This window comes from Vulpes vulpes, chromosome 16, assembly GCF_048418805.1.
Source record: "Vulpes vulpes isolate BD-2025 chromosome 16, VulVul3, whole genome shotgun sequence".
NCBI classification, from domain to species: Eukaryota; Metazoa; Chordata; class Mammalia; order Carnivora; family Canidae; genus Vulpes; species Vulpes vulpes.
Window position 1 is genome coordinate 40,334,834 of NC_132795.1, and position 23,514 is coordinate 40,358,347.

Sequence of the window (23,514 nt, forward strand, 5' to 3'; positions counted from 1 at the left end):
GGTTTTTTGTTTTTAATGGTTTTAGGTTCCTGCTGAGTTAAAAGCAACCTATTGATCTAATGATGAAGAAATAGAATCTTGGAAAAGTTTCCCTAACTACATTCTTTTGGAAGGATGATAGAACCACACGGCTATTGTTCAGAAATCTAAAAAGCCATTTGCTCTGTGGAATGGTGGATGCCAGACCCAAGTAAAAGTGCAGAGAGCATATGGTGGGCTTTTGGTTTTGGTTCCTGGGTCTTGCACGGCTGGCTTTCTGCTGAGCTCTGATGTATTTCTAATATGGAAGCCCTGGTTCTTTATAATGGTGTCATTGATTCTTAAAAAGAGAAAGAGTAACTTATCTTCTCCCCACTTTCCTTCCTAAGGAATATTGTTTAAATCCTCCATCAGCTTTCAGAACATCAGAGATGGAACCAAAAATTTCCACAAAGACTTCCTAATTGGAGAAGGGGAGATTTTTGAGGTATACAGAGCGGAGATCCAAAACCGAACATATGCTATTAAATTATTTAAACAGGTATGGAAAGAATTACTATCACAGGATATCAATTCCATTTATTTGCTCATATTTCATACTAGAATGTGTCATTTTTCATCAACATTGAAAGGAGGTATATTTGAAAATAAAGTTTCATAATGGAAATAAGATATATGAGCTCAGGTGACGGGAGAAAAGACTGTGAAATGAATGCCTGTCTTGCAGGAATGTGGAAGTGAAATTCTTCCCATCCCCAGATGTGTCGAAGGAGGAGGACTTTTTCTGAAAAGCCTTGTAGGACCTTTGGCACTTTGCTTGTGCTAGTCTGCTCCAGTTTTCTTGCTCTTTTTAGGATGGGCAGGGTCAGCCCCAGGTCAGCCCCATGCAGCTTCACCGGCTAAGCCACAGGCTGATATTAAGTGCTACTTTATAAATTGTCATTTATCACAGTTCAGGGGGGCTAGAAAGAGGAGGCATCAAGTAGGAAGAGCAAGGAAATGAGCAGAGTAGGAATTTCTGAGAAAGCTGAGTGGCTGCAGCCAATAAAGCAGAAAGGTATTGAGGAGTCAAACTCAGGAGTCAGGAGGAGACCGGGTTGCACACATAACACCCAAAAGAGCTGCCCTTCATGTTCTGCATTGTTAGTCAACAGTCAGTAAACATTTATTAAACTCTCTCTGGGCTGGGTGCTGAGCAAGGATGTATAGGGCGGAATTCTGTCCTCAGGGAGCTCAGTCTTAGGGAGCAAACAATCAAGTAAAGAAAAGATTAACCTGCAGACTGAGAAGTCCTTGAGCAGAGATTTGTGTAAAAGGAGGCCACAGGAGCATAAACAAGACAGCCAGAGCAGGGGCACATCCAGCACCCAGAAGAGTGCCTGGCACAGAAGGACTACCCGATAAACATTTCTGCAACACACAAATGGAAAAGTGGGTGAAAGGAAGTCACCTGTCAGCTGGATTTTGAAAGATGAGTAGAATTTTGGCAGGCAGCGAGGGACAGGAAGTGCTTTCTGGGGGGAAGTAATAGCCGGCCCAGCAGTCTCCAGGTATGTGTGTGATAGCATAGGTCTTTAGAGTAACAGATCATTCGGTGGAGGAGAGCTGAGTGTGGGGGTGTGGGTGGGAAGGTAGTGGCAGACAATACTGGAATGACGGGTCACGCCTGTGGCTGGTTTCTAAGTGGGAGAGTGAAAGAGAGCCTTGTGTTTTTGAAGAAGAACTTTGATTACAGGTTAGATGATGGGCTGGAAGCTGGCAGAGGCATTGGAGGAGAGATGGCAAGGGCCAGACTGGAGATGAAAAGAGGGATTTTTCAAGACGTGTGATAAAGACATGGATGGGGCCTAAACTAATGTCCTCAACCCTAATGTTAGAGTCACCTTGGGACCTTTTCTGAAATGCTCCCATCAGCATCAGGTTAGGTCAGAGTAGTGGTGGTGGTGGCAGGCATCTGCATTTCTAAAAAGCTCCCCAAGTGGTTCAGGAGTGCAGCCAGTGTTGAGACCCACTGCTGTGAGCCAGGACAGAGGCCAAGAGAAGGTGTGTCTAAGAAATGAGGTGAAATGGACCAAATCTCACTGTCAGTTAGATAGGACTGGGGAGGTAGGGAAGAGGATGGAGCTAAGCCATCCCTTCTCTGTGGCTTTGATTACAGGGCCCCTCTTTTTTTCTTTAATTATTTTATTTTATTTTATTTTATTTTATTTTATTTTATTTTATTTTATTTTATTTTTTTTTAATATTTTATTTATTTATTCAGGAGAGACGCAGAGAGAGAGAGGCAGAGACACAGGCAGAGGGAGAATCAGGCTCCATGCAGGGAACCGGATGTGGTACTCGATCCCGGGACCCCAGGATCACACCCTGGGCTGCAGGCGGCACTAAACTGCTGTGCCACCGGGGCTGCCCTTTTTCTTTCTTTCTTTCTTTCTTTCTTTCTTTCTTTCTTTCTTTGCCCTTTTTCTTTAATTATTAATCTGATTATTCCAGTTCCCTAAATTGCATTTTACCCCACTGATTCTATATGGGTGCTTCAAGATTCCTGAGGACACAAGAGATGAGACCGTTGGGCACCTTGGTGGTTCAGTTGGTCGAGCATCCAACTCTTGATTTCAGCTCAGGTCATGATCTTGGGATCATGAGTTCAGGCCCCTGTGTTGGGCATGAAGCCTACTTTAAAAAAAATTAAGAAGAAAAAAGAAATGAAACTTTTTACTGGTAAAACCATTCAACAAAAAGAAGGTGGTTACTCTGGAGGTGGTCTAACTGAAGCCTTTCCTAGGGCCATGTGTCCCAGCCCCATATGTATGTTCTTTCAGGGTTGAACCCCAGGGCTCCCTCCCCAAAGGCTCCAGCCTTCTACTTTCCTCTTCTCTCCATGGCTGCCACCAACTCACACTCCCTTTGGGGAGATTTTTGGTTTTCAGTTTTTTTCCTTCCAGGGGTCGGGTTTCAGAATGGAATGTCATTGCCTTTAGATCTCCTTTGTTTCCTGTCCCAGAATTCCTGTCCCACAATGATCATTTGCTTGATTGCCTTCCGGTATGGTTTTGGTGACCCTCCAATGTGCAGCCACAGCATTATAGCATTATCTCCTAATACTGATTTCTTCATCCACCTCTCCCAATGGACTAGATGGTTTTCTTTGAATAGTCTTATTTGTCTTTGTATCCCAGAGCCTTCTTACAGAGCCTGGCCCATGGAAGTTGCTCAATAAGTGTTCATTAGGTGAACTGAATGACGCATGTACGTCCTTTTGTTGAATTTAGTTGCTAATCTCTAGGAGTAAAAAGACAAGAGCTGACAAAGTTACCAAAGACTTAGAGACCGTACAAAGTCCTGAGTGCACGCATGTGTGCACACACACACACTCATCAGGAAAGATGGGATAATTTAATGAAGACTTAGCCACAGAGCATTTGTTTTTTAAAGAAATGTGGTTTTGTAATATTGGGTCATTAACTCCAGTAACCTTTCTTCAAGGGACTGAAGTGGGGGAATGTACAAGATGCGTGAGTTAGGTGCGTACAGATCACCTGGAGCTCCTACAGTGTTGATTCTGATTCAGCACACCTAGTAGGGACCTGAGATTCAGCATTCCTCGCCAGCTCCCAGTGAAATGATTCCTCATTCACAGACCAAACCTTGAGCATTAAGAGTACTAGGTTAGCATGAACACAAAAACTAACCCCTTCATTTTTCAGATTAAGAAAACAATGACCTCACGGATATAAAGTGACACAAAGTCACAAATATTGAGTGTTAGAAATAGGACTGAGACCCAATCCACCTGGCTCCCAGGACAATGGGTTTTTAAAATATAAATTCTCATAAAACGGTCCTTGAAAATGATTTGTTAGCCTAGTTTATTGTTTCTGACTTCCTGGATTAACTTGGAAAATAGCTTCCAGAATTCCTGTTGGATTTCTCTCCCTTTCTTCCTGAGAACAGAGCTCTAAAAACCATGCCCTGTCTTTCAATTTACAAATGATAGAAACTTACAGCTGATGAAGCCTAAGAATATTTAACTCTTTCTTAGTAGAAGTTAGGACCTGGAGATGCAGAGACCTGCCGGGACATAAGGGTTAGCAAGCCATCAAGAACAATACCAGGTAGAGAGTAGGTGCTCATACAATATCATCGAATTCATTAATTTATTCAATAAACTAATAAATAATTCATATTTATTAAATTACGTGTCAGGCACTGGGCTAGCTTCTGAAACTCCTTTGAAGTAAGGAGTTATATTTTTCAATGTTGTAGTAAGCCCATTTTTTTTTCAAAATTAATATGAAGGTAAACTGGAATTGTCATATCCAAATGACCCATATGGTAAATGTCAAATTAGTAAAATCACTTCTAACCAGAATGCAGCCAAGACAAACTGGATTCTCTGTGAGATCAAGTGGGCAGGTTCTAGCATGGGATTTTATTTAAATACATATATAAAACTTTTGAATTTATGAAAATGCGTACAGAATATGGTAAAAGGGTTTGAATGTAAACTATAGCAACGTGACACGTTGCATGAAAGACTTCGAACTCAAGAGCAGTGGTTCTCAATCGGCTGGGGAGTTGATGGATTTTTGCAAATCTGATGACAGCTAAGGATCCTTTCCCCAGAAAAATGTTTATATGCATTTACATAAAAAACATCAGCTGTGTTTCAGGAAGACTGTAGAGCCTGGGTTAAGAATTCCAGAATTACAGATCCTTTGCTTAATTTTCTTTTCTTATTTTTCTGTGTGATATTTAGGAGAAAAAAATGCAATGTAAGAAACAATGGAAGCAGTTTTTATCTGAGCTTGAAGTTTTACTACTGTGAGTATATTTCGTCTACAAGTTTTCCCTCTGTGCCTGGTTTTCATCTTTTTGCATCTTTGATTCTACAGCACAGTGCTTGGCATGGCTGGCATGCAATAAATGTGGGTTGGATATTTGAACATTGGGTATGTTTTTGACATCTGCTTTCGCATATTCCTGAGAATATATTTTAAAATAGACCATTCACATAATTCACTTGAACACATTTTTAACAAGAAACCGTCACCAGGAAGTGGGTTAAATCATGTGCGACTAACATGGCTGAATGTAAAATAACTCCTAGAACATTAGAGTTGTATATATTTTACCATTTCCCCCTTCCTTAGAGACATTTTAGTCAAGAAACTGTTTCATCAGTATAACCCTCTTCAGGAAGAGAGTTTAGACAAAGAAATCAAGTGCTTTTGATGTGCATATTATTTTCTGGGAATTCATTCATGAGCCTGGGAGTCCTCAGAGACAAACTAAAATGACTTCATTTTCATATATATTCATATCTGCAGCTGTGCAGCCTTGCTCATCGAAGGCCCTTAACCCTATAGAGCTCACTCATCACCCTTTATGAAAAGAAAATGTTCTTTTCAGATGTTTTCTAAAGCAATATGTGAAGTGGGTGGTGGTGGGGGAGGCATTGTACTACATCCTTTTTTTAGGCCCCAGACCAGAAATCAAAACATTAGAAGTCTAATCATAAAAAACTTACTGCATATCATTTAGTCAACAAATAACTAAAACCCAAATCATAATAGTAGAAGCTTTCTGTATTTAAGCTTTATTTATTTGCTAATGCATATATAATAAGTCGGAATATTTCAAAATTCCAAAAGTGCCAAAGGGTAAACCAAAAACAGACTGTTTTTCCCCACTATTCTCTGTAACCACCCAGTTGATTTCCCCAAGGGCAACGGTTACCAGTTTTCTGTATGTCTTCCCAGAGATAACTTTATGCATGAGCATGTATGTATTTAGTTTTCTTACTTTCACACCAGGGTTAGCAGAGATAACATTGTTCACGTTGCTTATTTTGATATTCCATTGTATTCTGTCCTGTAATTTAATTACCCATTCTCATATTGATGGAGTTTTAGGTTTTTTTCCTAATCTTTTAATATTAGAAAGTCATGATGCTGCAACAAGGAAAGCTTGTATGTATGTTATTTTGTACCTATTTGAGTATATCTAAGTTCCCATAAATATAATTACAGGGTCAAATGGTTATATGCGTTGCATAACACCAAATTCTCCTCCAAAAGAAGTACCAATTTACACTTACAGCAGGCATACATACGAGTGCCTGGCTCCCATATTTTTGCCAATATAGCCTTTATTCTTAACTTTTAATTTTTGCCAGTGTGCTAGGTGAAAATGGTTTCTCAGTATGGTTTACATTTCTTCGTCTATTATGAGTGAATCTTTTCACATATTAGGAGACATATTTCCTTTTCTGTGAAATATCTGATGCTATTCTTTACCCACTTAAAAAAATATTAGTCTATTGGTATTTTTCTTAATGATCTGTAGGAGCATTTTATTTTATTTTATTTTTTAAAAGATTTTATTTATTTATTCATGAGAGAAACAGAGAGAGAGAGGCAGAGACACAGACAGAGGGAGTAGTAGGCTCGTGCAGGAACCTAATGCAGGACTTGATCCCGGGACCCCAGGATCACGCCCTGGGCTGAAGGCAGGCATTAAACCACTGAGCCACCCAGGGATCCCTGAGCATTTTATATATTAGAGAAAATTAGTCTTAATCTTATGAGATACAAATATATATATATATATATATATATTTTTTTTTTTTTTTTTACCAGATTGACATTTGTCTTTGCCTATTCTAGTTTTTGCTCTGTGGAAATGGTTTTAATGTAGTTGAATTTAATCTATATTTTCTTTTATGGATTGTGGATTTTATACCACAGTTTCAAAGACCTTCTCTAGTGAAAAGTTATAAAATAATTCTACCATGGTTTTTTTCAAGTACTTTTATGGTTTCATTTTCTATATTTATATATTTGATCCAGTTAGATTTGTTCTGGAAGATATTTGTATATGACTTTAGAGAGAATTAACCACTCTATGATCTTGAATATTCTTGGTGTGCTATTATTATTTATATTGCTAATATTTATTTAGTTTTAGGCTTTATTCTAAGTACTTTACATGTATTCTTTAATCCTTACAACAGTCCTGTGAAGTAAATACTCTTATCCTCATTTTGAAGATGCAGAAACAGAAGCAGATCCTACCTTTTTGAGAAGCTCCAACTCCTTTCCTAAATCATCTTCAGTCTCCTTCTCAGATATTTATTAATGAATAAATCAGATATAGCCCTCTCCTCCCAGAACATGCTGCCTGGAGTGGGGTTAGGAGAGAAGTACATAAGTAAACAGGCAATTTCAGTAAATGAAGTGGTGAGATGAAGTATAGAGCACTGAGAGAGGGGAGCTCAAGAGAAAGTCACGTCTAAGCTGAGACCTGAAGATGAGGTTTTTTTAGTTCAATATTAAGGGAGTTTCTTAACCCTTGTCCCTTAGACAGGATTGTAAACTCGTTGGTATGTGGCATCTGATTCCTTTTTTTCCTCTCCTTTTCCAAGGGGTGGGAAGGGAGCTAATAATTTTTAAGGACCTGACATTTGGCTAAGTAGTTAACTTTTCATTTAATTTTCATAAGAAACTTGGGAAGTGGTGTTTTATTTTTAAAAAAATTTTAAAAATTTCACTTATTTATTCATGAGAGACACACAGAAAGAGGCAAAGACATGGGCAGACGGAGAAGCAGGTTCCCTGCGGGGAGCCTGATGCAGGATTCGATCCCAGGGCCCTGGGACTACCACCTGAGCCAAAGGCAGATACTCAACCACTGAGCTACCCAGGCGTCCTGGGAAGTGATGTTTTAATTATTGTTTAGAGTTGAAGAATATTCATCTGTTAGGGCTGCCATCACAAAAGAGACAGGGTGACTTAAACAGAATTTACTTTCTTGTGGTTCTGGAGGCTGAGAAGTCCACAATCAGGGCAGATTTGGTTCTTGGTGAGGGTGCTCTTTCTGGCTTGCAGACAACAGTCTTCTAATTCTGTCCAGACGTGGTGGAGAGAGAAGGAGCAGATTCTCCAGTTTTTCTTCTTATAAGTACACTGATCCCATCGTGAGGGATCTAATCCTGACCCTGACTGGCTCTCAAAGGCCTCTCCAAACACGTTTACATTGGAGTTTGGGCTTTAAATGGGAACTGGGTGGAGGGAGGGGGAAGGTGTGTCGGGGAGAGACACAACTCAGACCATAGCAAAGATTAACAGGCTCACGGAGATTAATTAAATCACTTGCCCAAGTTCACACAGCTGCTAAAAAGAAGACCAGAGATTCAAACCAGGTTTGTCTGTCGTTCAAGTCTGTTGATGTACTACAACATGGTTCCTGGCAAGTTTTGTCTGCAGCTGGCACTCAACAAATACTTGTTGAATTGATTTTAAAATTACTGTATCTGCATACATTCAGCTCTATATAATCTAAAATCCCGTTGACTTCAAAATTTGTAGTGAAAGGATAGGTGAGAAGGGTCCATAGATACAAAGTCAGCAGTCTTTCTCTATGGCTGCTCCACGTTCCACACCTCCTTGACTTGTACCATGTCCGTTTTTCTGCTAGATTGGTCATATCTAAAAATAAGCAAATGAAAAAATAAATAAATAAATAAATAAATAAATAAATAAATAAATAAAAAATAAAAATAAGCAAATGGTCATTTCTGCTCTGTGAGCAGAACAGAGCACCAGGCTATGGCTGTGTCTATATGAGGTCTGCTATCTGCTTTCCAAAATAGATTTCTGTCTCTGAATTATTTTAAGGTGCAAGACGGACCAGGCAGTGGTATAGATCAGTTGTTCAGGCAGCCAAATACGCCAGCTCAATTCTTTTTCAGTCCACTGCTTTTCATTTCGTAGTGAGAGTCTGCATTATACGAGGTATAAGAGGTCTTATGCCATAGGCATTTTTGACCTGTTTAAAAGTAAAATATGTCTCTGTGCGGGTCCATACACACACATACAAGACATACTTCTTTAAGGAAGGAGGAAGGAAAGAAATCTGAAGACGTGCATATGTGTGTTTTATAGGAAAGTTTTGCCATTGAAGAAACTAATAATAAGGTTTTATAAATAGAATCTTTTTTTAAAAAAAGCTTTATTTTAATATCCCCAAGCATGCCTAGAACATAGTAGGCATTCGATAAATAATTAAATTGAACTGAGTTTGTGGTACAGGTGAAGTTCACGTTTTATATTTCACAGTTGTTACCTGGGTTCCACTGTGATGATACAGCCATTCAAGAAATAGTTTTGGGGCGTCTGTGTGGGTCAGTTGGCCAAGCGTCCAACTCTTGGTTTCTGCCTAGGTTATGACCTTAGAATCGTGAGATCGAGGCCTGTATCAGACTCTCTGCTCAGCGGAGCTGCACTCTTTAGACCAATTTGGGGAATAAATCTGTGCCATGTGTCCAATGAGATTACTTCCCCCTGGGCCAAATCTATATTCTGCTTTACACCCATTCCCCAGCCCACCCTATCGCCCCCAGATGACAGTGCGGTTCGTTTCCTATTTGAATAAATAATCTGATGGATTTAAACATCTTTTTTCTCAAGGTTTCATCATCCAAACATACTGGAGTTGGCTGCTTATTTTACAGAGAATGAGAAGTTCTGCTTGGTATATCCATATATGAGAAACGGATCCCTTTCTGACAGATTGCAGTGTGTAGTAAGTCACACCTTGACCCCCCCTTGATGCTCTGACCCCCTGAAGCCCTGGAGAAGCTGCTGAAACCTCCTGAAGGATCCAGCAGGCCACTATGGATTCACATGAAGGGATAGCCAACAATGTGTTTCCCAAAGAAGTAGAGGACTTTCCATGATTTAATATTTTACTCTAAAAAAAAAAAAAAAAAAAAGCCTGCCTAAATACCTGAGTGACTGTGTGCTGTGCAGCACGGTGGCCAAACGACTTGCTGAGTCCTTACTCCTTATTGATTGATTCCATATCTCAAATGAGTTTACATTAACTACCCTTATTTCTTACTCACATAGCTTCGCACAAGTAGCGTTCAGTACAAAGGGTAGACATAAAAGTGACAGAGCCTCCTTAAAGAGAAAGGTTGAATAATGCCTTGATTTCTCATGTTTTTGAAAGAGAAGCTTAAAAATTCATTCTCAATAGGTCAAATTTTAGTTGGGTAAGTGTAAAAACAGTATTCTCAGTTACCCACACTATGATGCCACAAGTAATTTTTAAATCTTATTTAATGAAAAAAAAATTATAAGTAGCCTCCATACCCAGGGTGGATCCCATTGTTGAGCTTGAACTTATGACCCTGAGATCAAGACCTGAACTGACTTCAAGAGTCAAATGCTTACCCAACTGGGCCGCCTAGCGGCCCCTTATTTAGTGAACATTTAAACCTAGTTACCTTACAAGCCATATTTTGATTAAACTAATGTTAAAATTATTGGATATTCCCATTGGCGACGAAAAGGCCTAGAACTGTTGGTAGTAGAGGAAAACGTTATCTCAAATTACAAATAGGTTATGGCAAACCAAAATGTTCATTCCCCTACCTCACCCCACCTCACCATCTGCTTCTCTTTTGGCATACCTCTAGGTGTGGGTACACACCTTCCACTCCTAAACCAACTACTGTTGTCCTTTTAGGGTAACACGGCCCCACTCTCTTGGCACATTCGAATCAGTGTTTTATTGGGAACAGCCAGAGCCATTCAGTACTTGCACAACACGGAGCCGTGCTCAGTCATCTGTGGCAGTGTATCAAGGTAAATTATCCCAAAGCTTGAGGTTGCACCCAAAAGCCCCTTTCATCAGCACAGGTGAGTCAGACTTCACACTATTTTCTTCTACCTGCAGTTTCCCTGGTATGTGTGTATAAAGATTAAGAATTCTCATCTAAGAGGGGGTGCCTGGATGACTCAGTCAATTAAGCATCCAACTCTTGGTTTTGGCTTGGGTCATGGTCTCCAGGTGATGGTCTCAGGGTCCCGGATCAGCCTGTGTGGGGCTCCAAGTGCTCAGTGTGGAGTCTGCTTGGGATTCTCTCTCTCCCTCTCCCCGTGCACCCCCCGCGCCTGCTGTGTATGTGCTCGCTCTCTCTTTCTCAAGATAAATAAAATTAAAAAAGAAAAAAAAATTCTCATCTAAGTATTTAAAATCTGACTTTTTTCTTAGTGAAGTATAATGGCATACGACTCCTGATTAGTTTCAGGTGTACATTATAGAGAGTCAGTTTTTTTTATTAATGAAAATTGTATCTACCCAATGTAAAAAGCTACATTTATATGGCCAAAGGGAGAGTTTATATTATCTTTGGGAATTATTAACGAACAACGTAGGATAGACAGTTTTGTGTATTTTATTAATTATACCTGACACTAAACTTTGAAATGAACCTGTATTAATCTCCCTTTTTTCTTCATAAGTGAGTTTTAAGGGAAGGTTAAGTGACTTCTATGGAGATTCCCAGCAAGATAACAACAGTAGACAGTAGACGGTAATTAAAATTCTTTGTCACTGAGTCCCCAGGGCCTTGCTGATTCCACGGAGCCTGCAGCCTCATAGCTTTACCTATTCATGTGTGACAAGCCAAGCCGGGACTCTGCTGTTCATTTTTGAGACATGAGAAAATTAGAAGCAACGTCTTCCATCTTTTCTTTTCTTTTCTTTTCTTTTCTTTTCTTTTCTTTTCTTTTCTTTTCTTTTCTTTTCTTTTCTTTTCTTTTCTTTTCTCTTTTCTTTTCTTTTCTTTCTTTCCTTTCTTTCTTTCTTTCTTTCTTTCTTTCTTTCTTTCTTTCTTTCTTTCTTTCTTTCTTTCTTTCTTTCTTTCTTCTTTTTTTTTTCTCCAGTTAGACCTAAAGAATCATTCAGACAGAGAGTAGATACTCTGTAGCAAAATCCTCCTGGTGAATTTTTCCGGTGTGCCCTTCATCTCGAATCAGTCCAAAAGTAGATAAATACACCTTTGCTGCCTAGCAGGGATAACTGAATTTAAAAGGCTTCTGTCTCTTCTGAACCATCCCCTGGGATCTTGAAAAAAAGCTTTTAGTGTGCTTTTGAGTTGAGCAAAAGAGGGACTGGTTGCTTACTTCTTTGTGTTTCTGGTGAAATGAACTCTATATAAAAAGACTCTAGATTTTTCCTGAGTCCTGGGGGTGTGCAGAAACAAGCCAGGGCCATCTGCTCCCATGGCGGTGTGGCAGTTCATCAGCTCTGGTGGCCCCATAGAATCAGCACACAGTGGGTGCTCTCTCTTGAGACCTGGGACCCAGATGCACAGCCACGGTGTCGGGGGTCAGTTCCAAAGGGCAGAGGCAATCCCCCTACCTCACCACCAGCTCAGCATAGTGGATGCTCATGTATGTCGTATCTGCGTAAATAAATATCCAGCATTTTCCTGTATGCCTGTCCTTCCTTTGGTTTATACTTAAAATGAGCCTTGCTTATTTTCAGCCGCAGGCGGTAATACATTAATATTATTCATTTTTCTTTTGGGTAACTGAGTTCATCAAATCCTTTCCCGAAAGGAGAGCTTGATGGGAGAGGGGTGAGAAATGATAGATCAAGATTCTGGTACTTGATGGGGGCAGAGAATGGCACCCACTGGCACAAAGGGAGCGTCAGGGTGGAGGGGTCCAGACCCGGCTTCAGCCTGTGGCTGAGCCAGCGTCGCCGCTGTGGGCCTGCCCAGCAGCATCTCTCTCCAGGGATCAGGTGAGAGCTCAGGCCCTGGCCCCGATACCCGCTTTCTCAGTGTGGATAGGTGTCTTCGGCCAGGTTCCCAGGAAGTAGGCTCAGAGGACAGATTGGCCGGCAGGAGGTTTTTTAGAGTGCTCCCAGGAACCACAGAAGTAAGGGAGGGATGGAGCAAGGTGGACTGGGACAACCGGAGAAGCTGCGCTGGGGTCTTGGAGTGGAGGCCTAATCAATGCCATGGGGAGCCCTGGTGCTGGGTGACCCTTTGAGGACTTGCTGAAGTGCAGCAAGGCGCTTGGGCTTCTGCACCCCTGCGTCTGACTAGCCCTGCGTGTGGGGCTGTGACTATGACTTGAACCAGGCAGCTCCCTCCTACCAAGGACAGGTTCCAGGTAGGGGTTAGTGTGCTGTCAACAGCCACCCTTCCCTGGCTGGGGACCTGTGGTGTCCCTGGGTCCTGAAAGAGGGATCTGAGCCACACCCCTGCGGCCACTGCCCTCCCAGGGACAGATTGACTGCCGTGTGCTCTGCAAAACGGGACCAAATCATTTTTCTTTTTCATCTACTTTCCTCCCCACCTTCTTCTCACCCCTTCCTCTTAGCTCACTATCTCCTGGTGTCCCTGAGACATCTGATTTAAGAAGCTGACTCTCCGCTTAACGTGGTTCTCAGCAAATTTCTGGAAGCCTCAGTTTTTCCCCCTGCATGATGCTAATAAGAGTAATAGCATCTATCTCTTAGGATTAAATGAAATAAAATACATATGGTGCTTGGCAAAGAGTATGCACTCATCACGCACTCATCAAATGGTAGCTTCTCTTATAATTAGTGAAGACGTGGTAGGAATAGCAGTGGTAAAGGCTAAGAGATATGATGGCCAATCTGTTTTTTTACTTACCCCTCTTCTACCCACTGTCTGATTCCATTCGGGACACTATAACCAAAATACTAGAAAACGGGTGGCTTATAAACAACATGCTTTCATTTCTCATGGTTCTGAAGGCTAGACGTCCAAGACCATGGCACCAGCTGATTCTGTGTCTAGTGAGGATCCACTTTCTGATTCATAGATGCCCATCTTTTCTCTGTGTCCTCATAGGATGGAAGGGGCAAGGGGTCTCTCTGGGCCTTCTTTTATATGGGTACTAATGCCAATTGTGAGGGCCCTGCCCTCTTGACCCAATCACCTCCCAAAGGTCTCACCTCTATATACCATCCTCCTGGGGGTTAGGGTTTCAGTATATGAATTTGGAGGGGGACACAAACATTCTATACATGGTACTTACCTCTATCATCTATCTATTGTGTTTGAAAAGTAGACCCACATGGGGCACCTGGATGGCTCAGTGGTGGAGAATCTGCCTTCAGCTCAAGGCCAAACAGGGACTGGAATAGAGTCCCACATGGGGCTCCCCACAGGGAACCTGCTTCTCTCTCTGCCTGTGTCTCTACCTTTCTCTCTGTGCCTCACATAAATAAACAAACAAACAAATAAATAAAATCTTTAAAAGGAGAGAGAGAAGTAGACCCACAAACTAAGCTCTGTTTTAAGAAAAATCACTTCTATGTCAACATGTTTATTGAACATTTTGAAAATCATGTTTATTTTAATTTACAAATACTTATGGAACATCTGTTGTATGCAGAGCATCGTATTAGACCACATGGGGTAGATGTCAGTGATCATCGTCTTGTCCTTGAAGGTTCAACCTGGTTATCAGAGCAATAATACAAACACAGAAAAATATATAGGGCACCACTAAAGATGCCCAATGCCTGCCTGGGCTGAGAAGCCTCGTTCTAATGACAGAGTTCCGAGCCCAGATGGGGATGGGCCAAGGCAGTAGGTTGGTTGAAAGAACAGGAGAGAATATTCCTAGCGGAGGCAATCATTTGTTCAAGGGGAAGAGTCGAGTAGAGTTGCCAAGAGTATAATGAAAGTGAGACAGATGGGTTGAATGGAGAGAAAGGGACAAGAATGAAGGAAGGGGCTTCTGGGAGGGATGAGGAATGTTGGGGGGCAGGGGTGAGCCAGCCTGAGGACCTTGGTAGGATAAGCTAGGCTCTTACGAGGGACTCTGGAGCATTTCTGGGACTATAGGTGGGAACAGAATGATTGTGGAGTCTCTTACAGTGTCTCATACTTAGAAGGAGGCTATTTCTTCCAGGCTAGATCTCAGGGGCTTGTCTGGATGTGGCCAACTATAAAATAATTCCAGTAACCCTGCCGGACAGAGTGCCCAGCAGCATTACAGGTACACAACACCAAGAGAGATTGAGAATGGGTCCCAATGGGACCCAAGAGAGTGTCCGAGATGGAGAATTTCATAGAAGAGGCAGGATTTAAACTGGAAATGTGCTAACAATGTATTTCATTTTTGTAGTTGGTGAAGGGGGGGATGATTGTTGCCTTTCAGGATCTTCCAAAGGGTTCGAGGACTCAAACATAACCATCTGTAGACTATGTCCACCCCGGGGAACATGTCAGGATGTGGAGTTCCTGGACTCTGATTTCTCTGAGATTTTGGTTTCAGAGGACTCATCGGTGTGTCCCTGTCTGTTCCAGAACAAAGCAGCCCCTTCTCCAGCCAGTGAACTCTTGGCCTCTCCGCTGAGCCTGCCAGCAAGGATGTTAATTAGTACCAACTCTAACAGTAGATTCCCCACCCCTTCCTTGTGTGTACCTGTTCTCTAGACCCTGGAATGAGACCAATTCATTTCATTCAGGGCACCGAACATCTGACGGTAATGACATTCAGCTTCCAGCCGTCTTGACCAAATGTGAATTGGCTGACCCAGATTACCCTCCCGAATCTTTTAAATGAGCTCTTCACTCTGCTCTAAACTTGGGCCTTCCTGGCTCTTGGTCCCTGTTTGTACAGCTTGGTGCTTTGAGGAAAATCTGAGGTTCCTGTTCTCCTGCCTGTGTCCTATCAATTTTCTTATTCTTTGTAAGGAAGGGCAGCTTCTAGAAGCAATGTCATTGCGTTGCACAGCCCTGATAGTTGGCTCGATAAAGGACATCTCAAAATGTGTTTAACAGTGACCTTCTCTAGGACGACGAAGTCAGTGCCCTTTTTTTTTTTTTTGATGGAGTATGAAATGGAAGATACTGTTACCTTTATTTTCTGCATTTGGATCTCAAACTGATGAATTGCAGGAGAGTTTGTCATACATTATTTGACTTTACTAAACAATGTTTTTAATAGTATGGAATAACATGGAACAATGTGCATAAAATAAGATTAAGTGAAAAAAGCCAAATTGAACTAGTATATAGTATACAGTTGTAACATTATAGAACTACAAACTCATGAATTTTTTAACAAGATTAAGGGGCGCCTAGGTGCTCAGCCAGGTAAGCCACCGGCTCTTGCTCTCAGCTCAGGGCTTGATCTCAGGGTCATGAGTTCAAGCCCTGCACTGGGCTCTGTGCTGGGCACGGAGCCTACTTTAAAACAGAAGATGCAAACCTATCAAAATATAACAAGTTTTTATTTAGATGGAGAGACTATGGCTTTTTAATAATGGCTTATTTTTTACTTGGATATCATGTTTTTAAAAAATTTTTATTTAAGGGTTTGTCTGGAAATGGGCTGGTGACTACTGCACCTCCTCCCAGAGTTGTGGGGATGAAGTGAGATAATGAATGCAAAGCCCAGGCCAAGGCTTGGCAGTAACTGTAATCCCTCCTACTTCATGGAGACCATCTCTACATGTCTCATCCAGCCTGTCCTTGGACCCTTGCACAGTGTGTTGTTCATGCTCCATTGGGGTGCAACCCTAACGATTGCAACTTCATTTATTTTGAGCTAAAAATCTGTCTTCCTGTGACTCACCCATTAACCATTATTTTGCCACTGCAATGATCTGTATGTACCTGAGGAAAAGAAGAGATAAATTTCATTTCACTTTTGCTTGGTAATCATCAACAGTTTCTTAGTCTTTTATGAGTAGCTGAATAAAAGGGTGTTTTTTTCAGTTCACTGTGGTAAATTGAAAGAGTAGCAAACAGAGAAAGGAGGGTTAGGCTTAGTCCTGGCTCTGCCATTAGCAAGCTATTTTGCAAAAAACAAGTCATTTTGAGCATGTGGGCTCATTTACCTCATCTGAAAAGGAAATGATTGCACTCTAGTAGTGATGACAAATCTGTTTCATCTCACATTCCACCGCTGATTGATTGGTACTGACTTCCCACCTGCAAGGTTGAAAGGGAACCTGGGGGTGGGTGCATTCTGAACTCAGTTAGTGATGTCTGCCAAGAAAATAGGAAGAGATGCTTTGGCAGCATTTGGGCCATAAATCTGCCATGTGCAGAGTGGTCTGGGTCCACTTATGGTTTCAAATTCTCTTAATTAACAAACTGATTATATCGACAGATGTTTGCTTGGTGTCTTCTGTAGGCTCGACTTTAAGCTTACGTAAACAACAGAAGCTGGTCTCTGAGCAAGCACCACATGGTATAGTGCAGGCTGTACCGTGGGAACTTTGAGAAAGGGGGTGCCACTGGAATTCAGAGTGGTGGGGCGCAGACTTCATGGAGGAAGGGGTGTGTAGGCAGCAATAGGGGATTTGAATGAAAATAAGGGAGGGAAGAAGAGTACTCTGCAGGTGAAGGGAAAGTGCCCAGACAGTGATAAGCACCGTCTATCCCACCTGCACTGGTACGTGCTCCTGCAGTTGGGGCAGCTGATGGGCTGCAGACAGCTTAGGGAACTCTGTGAAAGCCAGCCTGACTTCACACCTGACCTGAAAGCCCACCGAATAACTCACTCCTCCCAGCAGCCCTGAGTGTGCATGTCATTGGCCTTATCTCAGAGTCACAGAGGTTTGTCATCTGCCTCTGTCCCGTGTCTGTAGATGGGGAAGGAGGCGGAGTTCCATGTTTGTGTGGGTCCAACAATCATGGTCTTTTGAGGCAATGCAGTGTTCCTGGCCAGGATTCCTGGGAGCGTGCTGGTTTCATGGGCAGAGACCGGGAGATTGGATGGGGAAGAGACCGTAACTAGGATGTGCAAGTTTGGAAATGCTGACGTCGGATTCCTAGCGAAAATGGCAGTGGTAGGCAGGAGGCTTTGAGAGGGAGAGTAGGCCTGAAAGTCTGCATTCGGAATCTTCGTCTCATTCAAGCAGCGAGAATAAATATCTTCTAAGGAGACACTGTCAAGGACACAGCTGCAGAACACCCAAGGAGGAAGCCAAGCCCACATTTCAAAGGTATTTTCAAGAAGTCTGGTGGTTTAGTTAGCCCAAAAATGTCTTAGTAATTTGAACTCTTCAAAGAGAATGTTATAAAAACAAAATTCATTTCCAGATGGTGGAATTTAAGGAGGAAAAAGGATTTGAAGAAAAGAATCTTGAAGAGTTGAAGTCTCTGTTCTTGGCAAAGTCTCTGTTATTTGGGAAACGAAGATGTTTTTGAATTACAGGATCACATAAAAGCATCTGAAAGCAGTAAACCTCCTTGTTATTTCCAGCCTATCCCTTAGCCAGCTTAATTGTTTTCACATTTATGAACGATTTTAAATTGAAATGCATTTTATCCTCGGCATTTTTCAGCCCAGGCATTCATTCCTGTTAATGTTTCCAAAGCCGAGATAATCTCGGTGAACATTTCTAATGTTTCCTATAAGATCATGTTCTCCAGCCGTATTGCCATGTGTCTCCTGCCAAGTGAAACAGCCTTTCGTATGAGGGAGGTGGTCTAGGAAAGGGAAGAGGGGGAAAGCCATGTGCTCACAAATGAATTTTTTAAAAAGGGAATTTGATCAGAGACGCCCGGTGGTAGTAGGGTAAGTGGGGGATTTCCTTCGTGAGGGACGAGAACCCTGGTGGCTGGGAGGGAGGCGGGGAGGCCACAGGGCGGTGGCCCCTTCCTAGGACCGTGACACCCTTGCCCCTCCGCCTTTCCCCCCAGACCTGATGGTGTGGCAAAGAAGCAGCTCCGTGTCTAGTAGGGATGCAAAATCTGCAGGGAATGCAAAGTCTGTTGGTTTGATTGGTTCATTGTTTAATCTACGAGTCTCCTCCTTCTCCTTTCCCATCTCCCCCCACCTCCCAAAAAACACCCACTTTTGTTTTTCAGAAACATTTTAGATGTAAAAATTCTTTTCCCTCAGATTTTCCTATTTTCCTCAAGTGTCTCCCTTCTTATTAAATTTCCAAATATGTCTATTTTTTCCGAAGAGATGCCAGCGCAGTTAAATCGTACATAAACTTAAATTTTTCCTTTGATTTTTGTTTATCATCAGTGTCTCTAAACCCCAACATTCATTTATTTATGCACAGTCGTGCATACACGCATGCACGCATATGTGCCAAACACCCTTTTTTTCTCCCCATGATCTTAGAGTATCTGGAAATGATACTTTAAATCAGGTTCTTCCAGAACTCTGGAACTATTTTGAAACTCAGCAGATGCCCTGAAACTAATTAACCCAAGGATCCTTAGATCTCCAGGGTCATTGTTGCAACCCCTTGTACCTTTGTCACTTCACATTGGTGCCTTGAACTTCTACAGATACCCAACCAACTTTCTTGGAATTTTAGGGCAGGTGTAGGATGGACAAAGGCCAGCCTACATCCTTCAGAGTATATTCTAAGGCCCTCCCTGTGTATCAGGAACTCTGATTACATTTTTTTCATTTAATCCTCATAACAACCCAGAGAGGTAAGCATTCTCAGATCTTTTTACCCACGAGGAAACTGAGCCTTAAGGAAGTCATGCTAGTTTGGTTAGAGACCAAATTTCACATTTAATGCAGGAATACCCATTTAATGGCTGAGCGTAGGTCTCATAAGTCATCAGTAAAGCAACAGTGGCCTTTACTACTGTCCCTGAGTCCTGTCTGGGTTCAATGGAAGAGAGGGAGAAGGTTGTACAATCCAAAGGGGGAATAAAAGGCTTCAGCTTCATCAGATATATTGCATGCTGAAGGTTGGGGTGGGGAGTGTATGCCCTTTTTCAGTCACCTATAGGTTCCTTGAGACACTGGATCTTGCCTCATCTGGAGAGGGGTGTCTTGGTGTTGTAACAGCAGTGACACAGACGGCAAGATGTCCTGTTGCCTCAGGTTGTCATGAAGAGGCCAGCGGGTCCTCTTTATCTCTGAGTCCAATTTGTTGGAGTCCAGACTTTTCCAGAGAGTTTTCCAGGCACTCAAGGACTAGGCTGCTTTGCACCAATAACTCCCCCTAAAATCCTTTAAAAATTCATATTTTTAAAAACCAGTCATGTGCTTACATGTCAAATGTAATTTAGATTTGCATAAAATTGGAATTTAATTGCATAAAATGCATTTAGATTCCAATTCTGCGCTATAATCTAGATGCATCATCATGGTTTATATGTACATTTTAGGCCCCTGGGCTTTGGCTAAATCAGGAGAAAGACTGGAGAGCAAAGAAAGCAATTCTTGTACCCTGTGGGAGGTTCAGGTCCCCAGAGAGAATTGTGGTGGAGGCCCTTGGCAAGAGAGAGTTGAAATATGTTACTCTCCAGAGTCAGGATACAAACTGACCACCTTGTGTAGGATTTTCCCCATCTCCTCCGTGTACCACCCGATCCTTCTACTAGAAGAATTATTTAGAGGGACACCTGAGTGGCTCAGATGTTGAGCATCTGCCTTTGGCTCAGGGCGCGACCCCAGGGTCCCGGGATCGAGTCCCACATCGGGCTCCTCACAGGGAGCCTGCTTCTCCCTCTGCCTGTGTCTCTGCCTCTCTCTGTGTGTGTCTCTCATGAATAAATACATAAAATCTTAAAAAATAAAAGAATTATCTAGAAAGGTGATGGTCTGTGTTTCAGCAAGTAGCTTTGTGGGAAAGAATAGAAGAAATAGGTTGTAAAAATCCTAAATTGACAGTGTAGGCCATTACATGTTTCTTGTCTCTCTCCTTGGTAAGCACGGTAGCTAGAGAGCTGCCCTTTTGTTCAACTATATCGTTATATGATTGTAGTTATTTTATGTTGTCTTTATTTTACTGGTCTGTCTTTACCCCCATGGGACAAACGTATTCCATTGACCTTGTGTGATGGCTGAAGGCGGTGTATGAATGCTCTATTTAGGGCTGCAGCGAGGGAAGGAATCCGGGCAGAGCTCGTAGTTGACGGGGCTTTTGCAGTTCCTACTTTCTTTAAACAGAACATTCTTCTTCCTCAGCCACTGTTGACTTTTATTTAGAACTTTTATTTAGAACACTGCACTCAAAATTCGTGTTATGCACTAAAGCCTGCTGGTGAACAAGTTGTCTTTTCACCAACTATCTTCATTAAAAGTGTAAATGCAGTGCCCTAGATTCTTACTGATGGCCTCTCACTGGCCCACAGTCCTCTGTGGGTTTTATTGCATCACCCCTTGTGGTTACCCCACTTACCTTAAGTGTGTCCGAAGCGTGAGTCAACAGTTGCTCAAAGCTCCCCACCAGCTTTGCTGAGGGTCAAATAAAAGAATCGGATTGTGGATTTTGTTTTTGACGCTTGCCTTTTTTTTTTTTTTTTCTTTTGTGCCCAGGAAAGATATATTCTTCAGGAATTCTAAGTGTTTTACAAAGTCAGCTTTTGCATCCTCATGGGTCTAAGCTTTTTAGAGCTGGAGTTGAGGAAGAAGAGGGCGAGATGTTTGACACTGAAACTCTGGCATTCAGGGTTTTCCTGTCCTTCTCTGCTGAAATCAAGCATGTGCATGCAGAGGGTGGGGGTGTGTGCAGAAGAGAGCTGGGCAGTCAGTGCAGCAGAAGTGGAGGGGGAGAGGGTGGGGTCCTGGGAATGGGACCTCTCTGCCTATCTCACCTCCTGGCACAGCTGGCAAGCTCCTGGATTAGAGCCCCCAGCCCTCCGAAATGATCAAGGGGTCTCCAGAAGGCCCACCTTGGTGGGAACAGCTGAAGTGCACACATACCTATGGAAGAAGTAATTATGAACTAAATGTTCTTATCTGGATCTGGAGAGAAGGCAGGGGCTGGCTCTAGTGGACTCCTCATGTTCAGAGGTTTGTCAGGATAGTCAACAGTATTTTCCCGGATGCCTGGGTGGCCCAGCAGTTGAGTGTCTGCCTTTGGCTCAGGGCATGATCCCGGGGTCCTAGGATCGAGACCCCCATCAGCCTTCTTGCAAGAAGCCTGATTCTCCCTCTGCCTGTATCTCTGCCTCTCTCTGTGTGTCTCTCATGAGTAAATAAATAAAATCTTTAAAAAAAACAAAACAAAACACTATTTTCCAAGTGAGATGGATGATGAGTGACAGATGAGTTGGAACCAGGCTGGCCTTAGAAGCTGCCGTGTTTCAAATATATGAAGAAAAGACAAGGGAAGGAGAAGACTGAGAATTGTGATTACTGATATGAGACTGAAGGGTTAGGCCCTCACTGACGTTCTCATAAATGCAAGGGTCACACAATAGATAAAGGTCCTAGGACTGATAAATGAGGTGAGCTCTTTGGATTTTGCAATTCTCTTGGCCACACTTAAAGGACAGAGAGTGACATCAAGTTTAGAATGTGTTCTTCGTAAAGGGTCCTGGGGAATGTCTTCATGCTGTTGTCAACTTTGTTGTAGACAAAGCCCGGACTAGAATTCTTAATGGCCTCAACTCTGAATCCTCAAAATAGAACTAGGACTCTGAATACTCTGGATGGTTAGAACACCTGCAACTCAGACTGCGAAGCCAGGTTCTTCCTGTCAGCCCACATGTACAGGGACAGCAAGGACTTCTGGAACTTTTGTAAGGTCCAGTATTTGTTCAGGATTAAGAATTTCTTGTTCTTATCCTGTAGCTATTACTGCATTAAAAAAATTATTTATTTATTTTACAGAGAGAAAAGAGAGAGAGAGAAAGACATGAGTGGGAGGGACAGAGGGAGAAGGAGAGAGAATCTCAAGCAGACTTTGCATTGAGTGTGGAGTCCAACGCAGGGCTCAATCTCATGACCCTGAGATCATGATTTGACCTGAAATCAAGAGTTGGACGCTTGACCAATGGCGCCATCCAGGCACCTTGCTCTTAACCACCTTTGATAACAATATGTAGTACTACAAATATACCACTTGGCATTTTGGATGGGCAGGCCTAGTATTAGCAGCTTTGGTTTCAGAGAACAAAAAAGCCAGCTCTGAGTAGCCCCAAGCAAAACTGAGAAATAGATCACCCTCTCTTGGCTCCCCCCCCCCCACCTCTTTTATCAATATCCATCTGCTCTCTTACCATGAGTTACTGATTTTCATCTTCCCTCTCATTTATTGAGCATTATCCTATGCCAGATAGTAGGCTGCTTATATTCAGTTCTGTGAATTCTGTTGTTTGCCCCATTTCACATGTGAGGACAACATTGAGGCGTATGGGGTACAGTAACCCCCAGTGGTCACATTGCCAGAGAAAGGCAGGCTGGGACTCAAGCCGGCTGTGAGCCATGTGAAATGCATGGGCTTAACCTTTCCCATCCCTGCTGTGGCGGTGCTTTGAAGGTAAAAGTAAGCTTATGCTTACCTTACTGTCAGCCAAGATATTGAGTGATTATTAAGATTTTTCTGTGACAAGGAGACAAAACTGACTCTAAGCACCTTGCCTTTACCTCTGTAGATACTTGTTTTTTTTTTTAATTTTTTGAAAAAAATATATTTTTATTTATCTGACAGAGAGAACCAGAGAGCACAAGAAAGGGGAATGGCAGATGGAGAGGGAGAAGCAGGCTCCCTGCTGAGCAGGGAGCCCAATGCCAGGCAATCCCAGGACCCTGGGATCCTGACCCGAACCAAAGGCAGATGCCCAACCTACTGAGCCACCCAGGTGCCCTTTCATGTTTTAAATAAGACTCAAGGGCAGCCCCAGTTGCGCAGTGGTTTAGCGCTGCCTGAAGCCCCAGGGCGTGATCCTGGAGACCCTGGATCAAGTCCTGCATCAGGAACTCTGCATGGAGCCTGTGTCTCTGCCTCTCTCTCTCTCTCTCTCTCTGTGTG

The 23,514-nt window shown here is 42.5% G+C and overlaps 1 protein-coding gene across 1 annotated transcript in view; it reads left to right on the forward strand.

The window, feature by feature from the left end:
- The window catches only part of IRAK3 (interleukin 1 receptor associated kinase 3), a 46,485-nt gene that overhangs the window by 18,776 nt on the left and 4,195 nt on the right, over window positions 1–23,514 (forward strand). Inside the window, exons 5-8 of the mRNA XM_072742849.1 lie at window positions 369–520; window positions 4,739–4,803; window positions 9,450–9,564; window positions 10,513–10,631. Of these exons, the coding sequence (XP_072598950.1) occupies window positions 369–520; window positions 4,739–4,803; window positions 9,450–9,564; window positions 10,513–10,631 (451 nt within the window). The remainder of the gene's footprint in view (window positions 1–368; window positions 521–4,738; window positions 4,804–9,449; window positions 9,565–10,512; window positions 10,632–23,514) is intronic.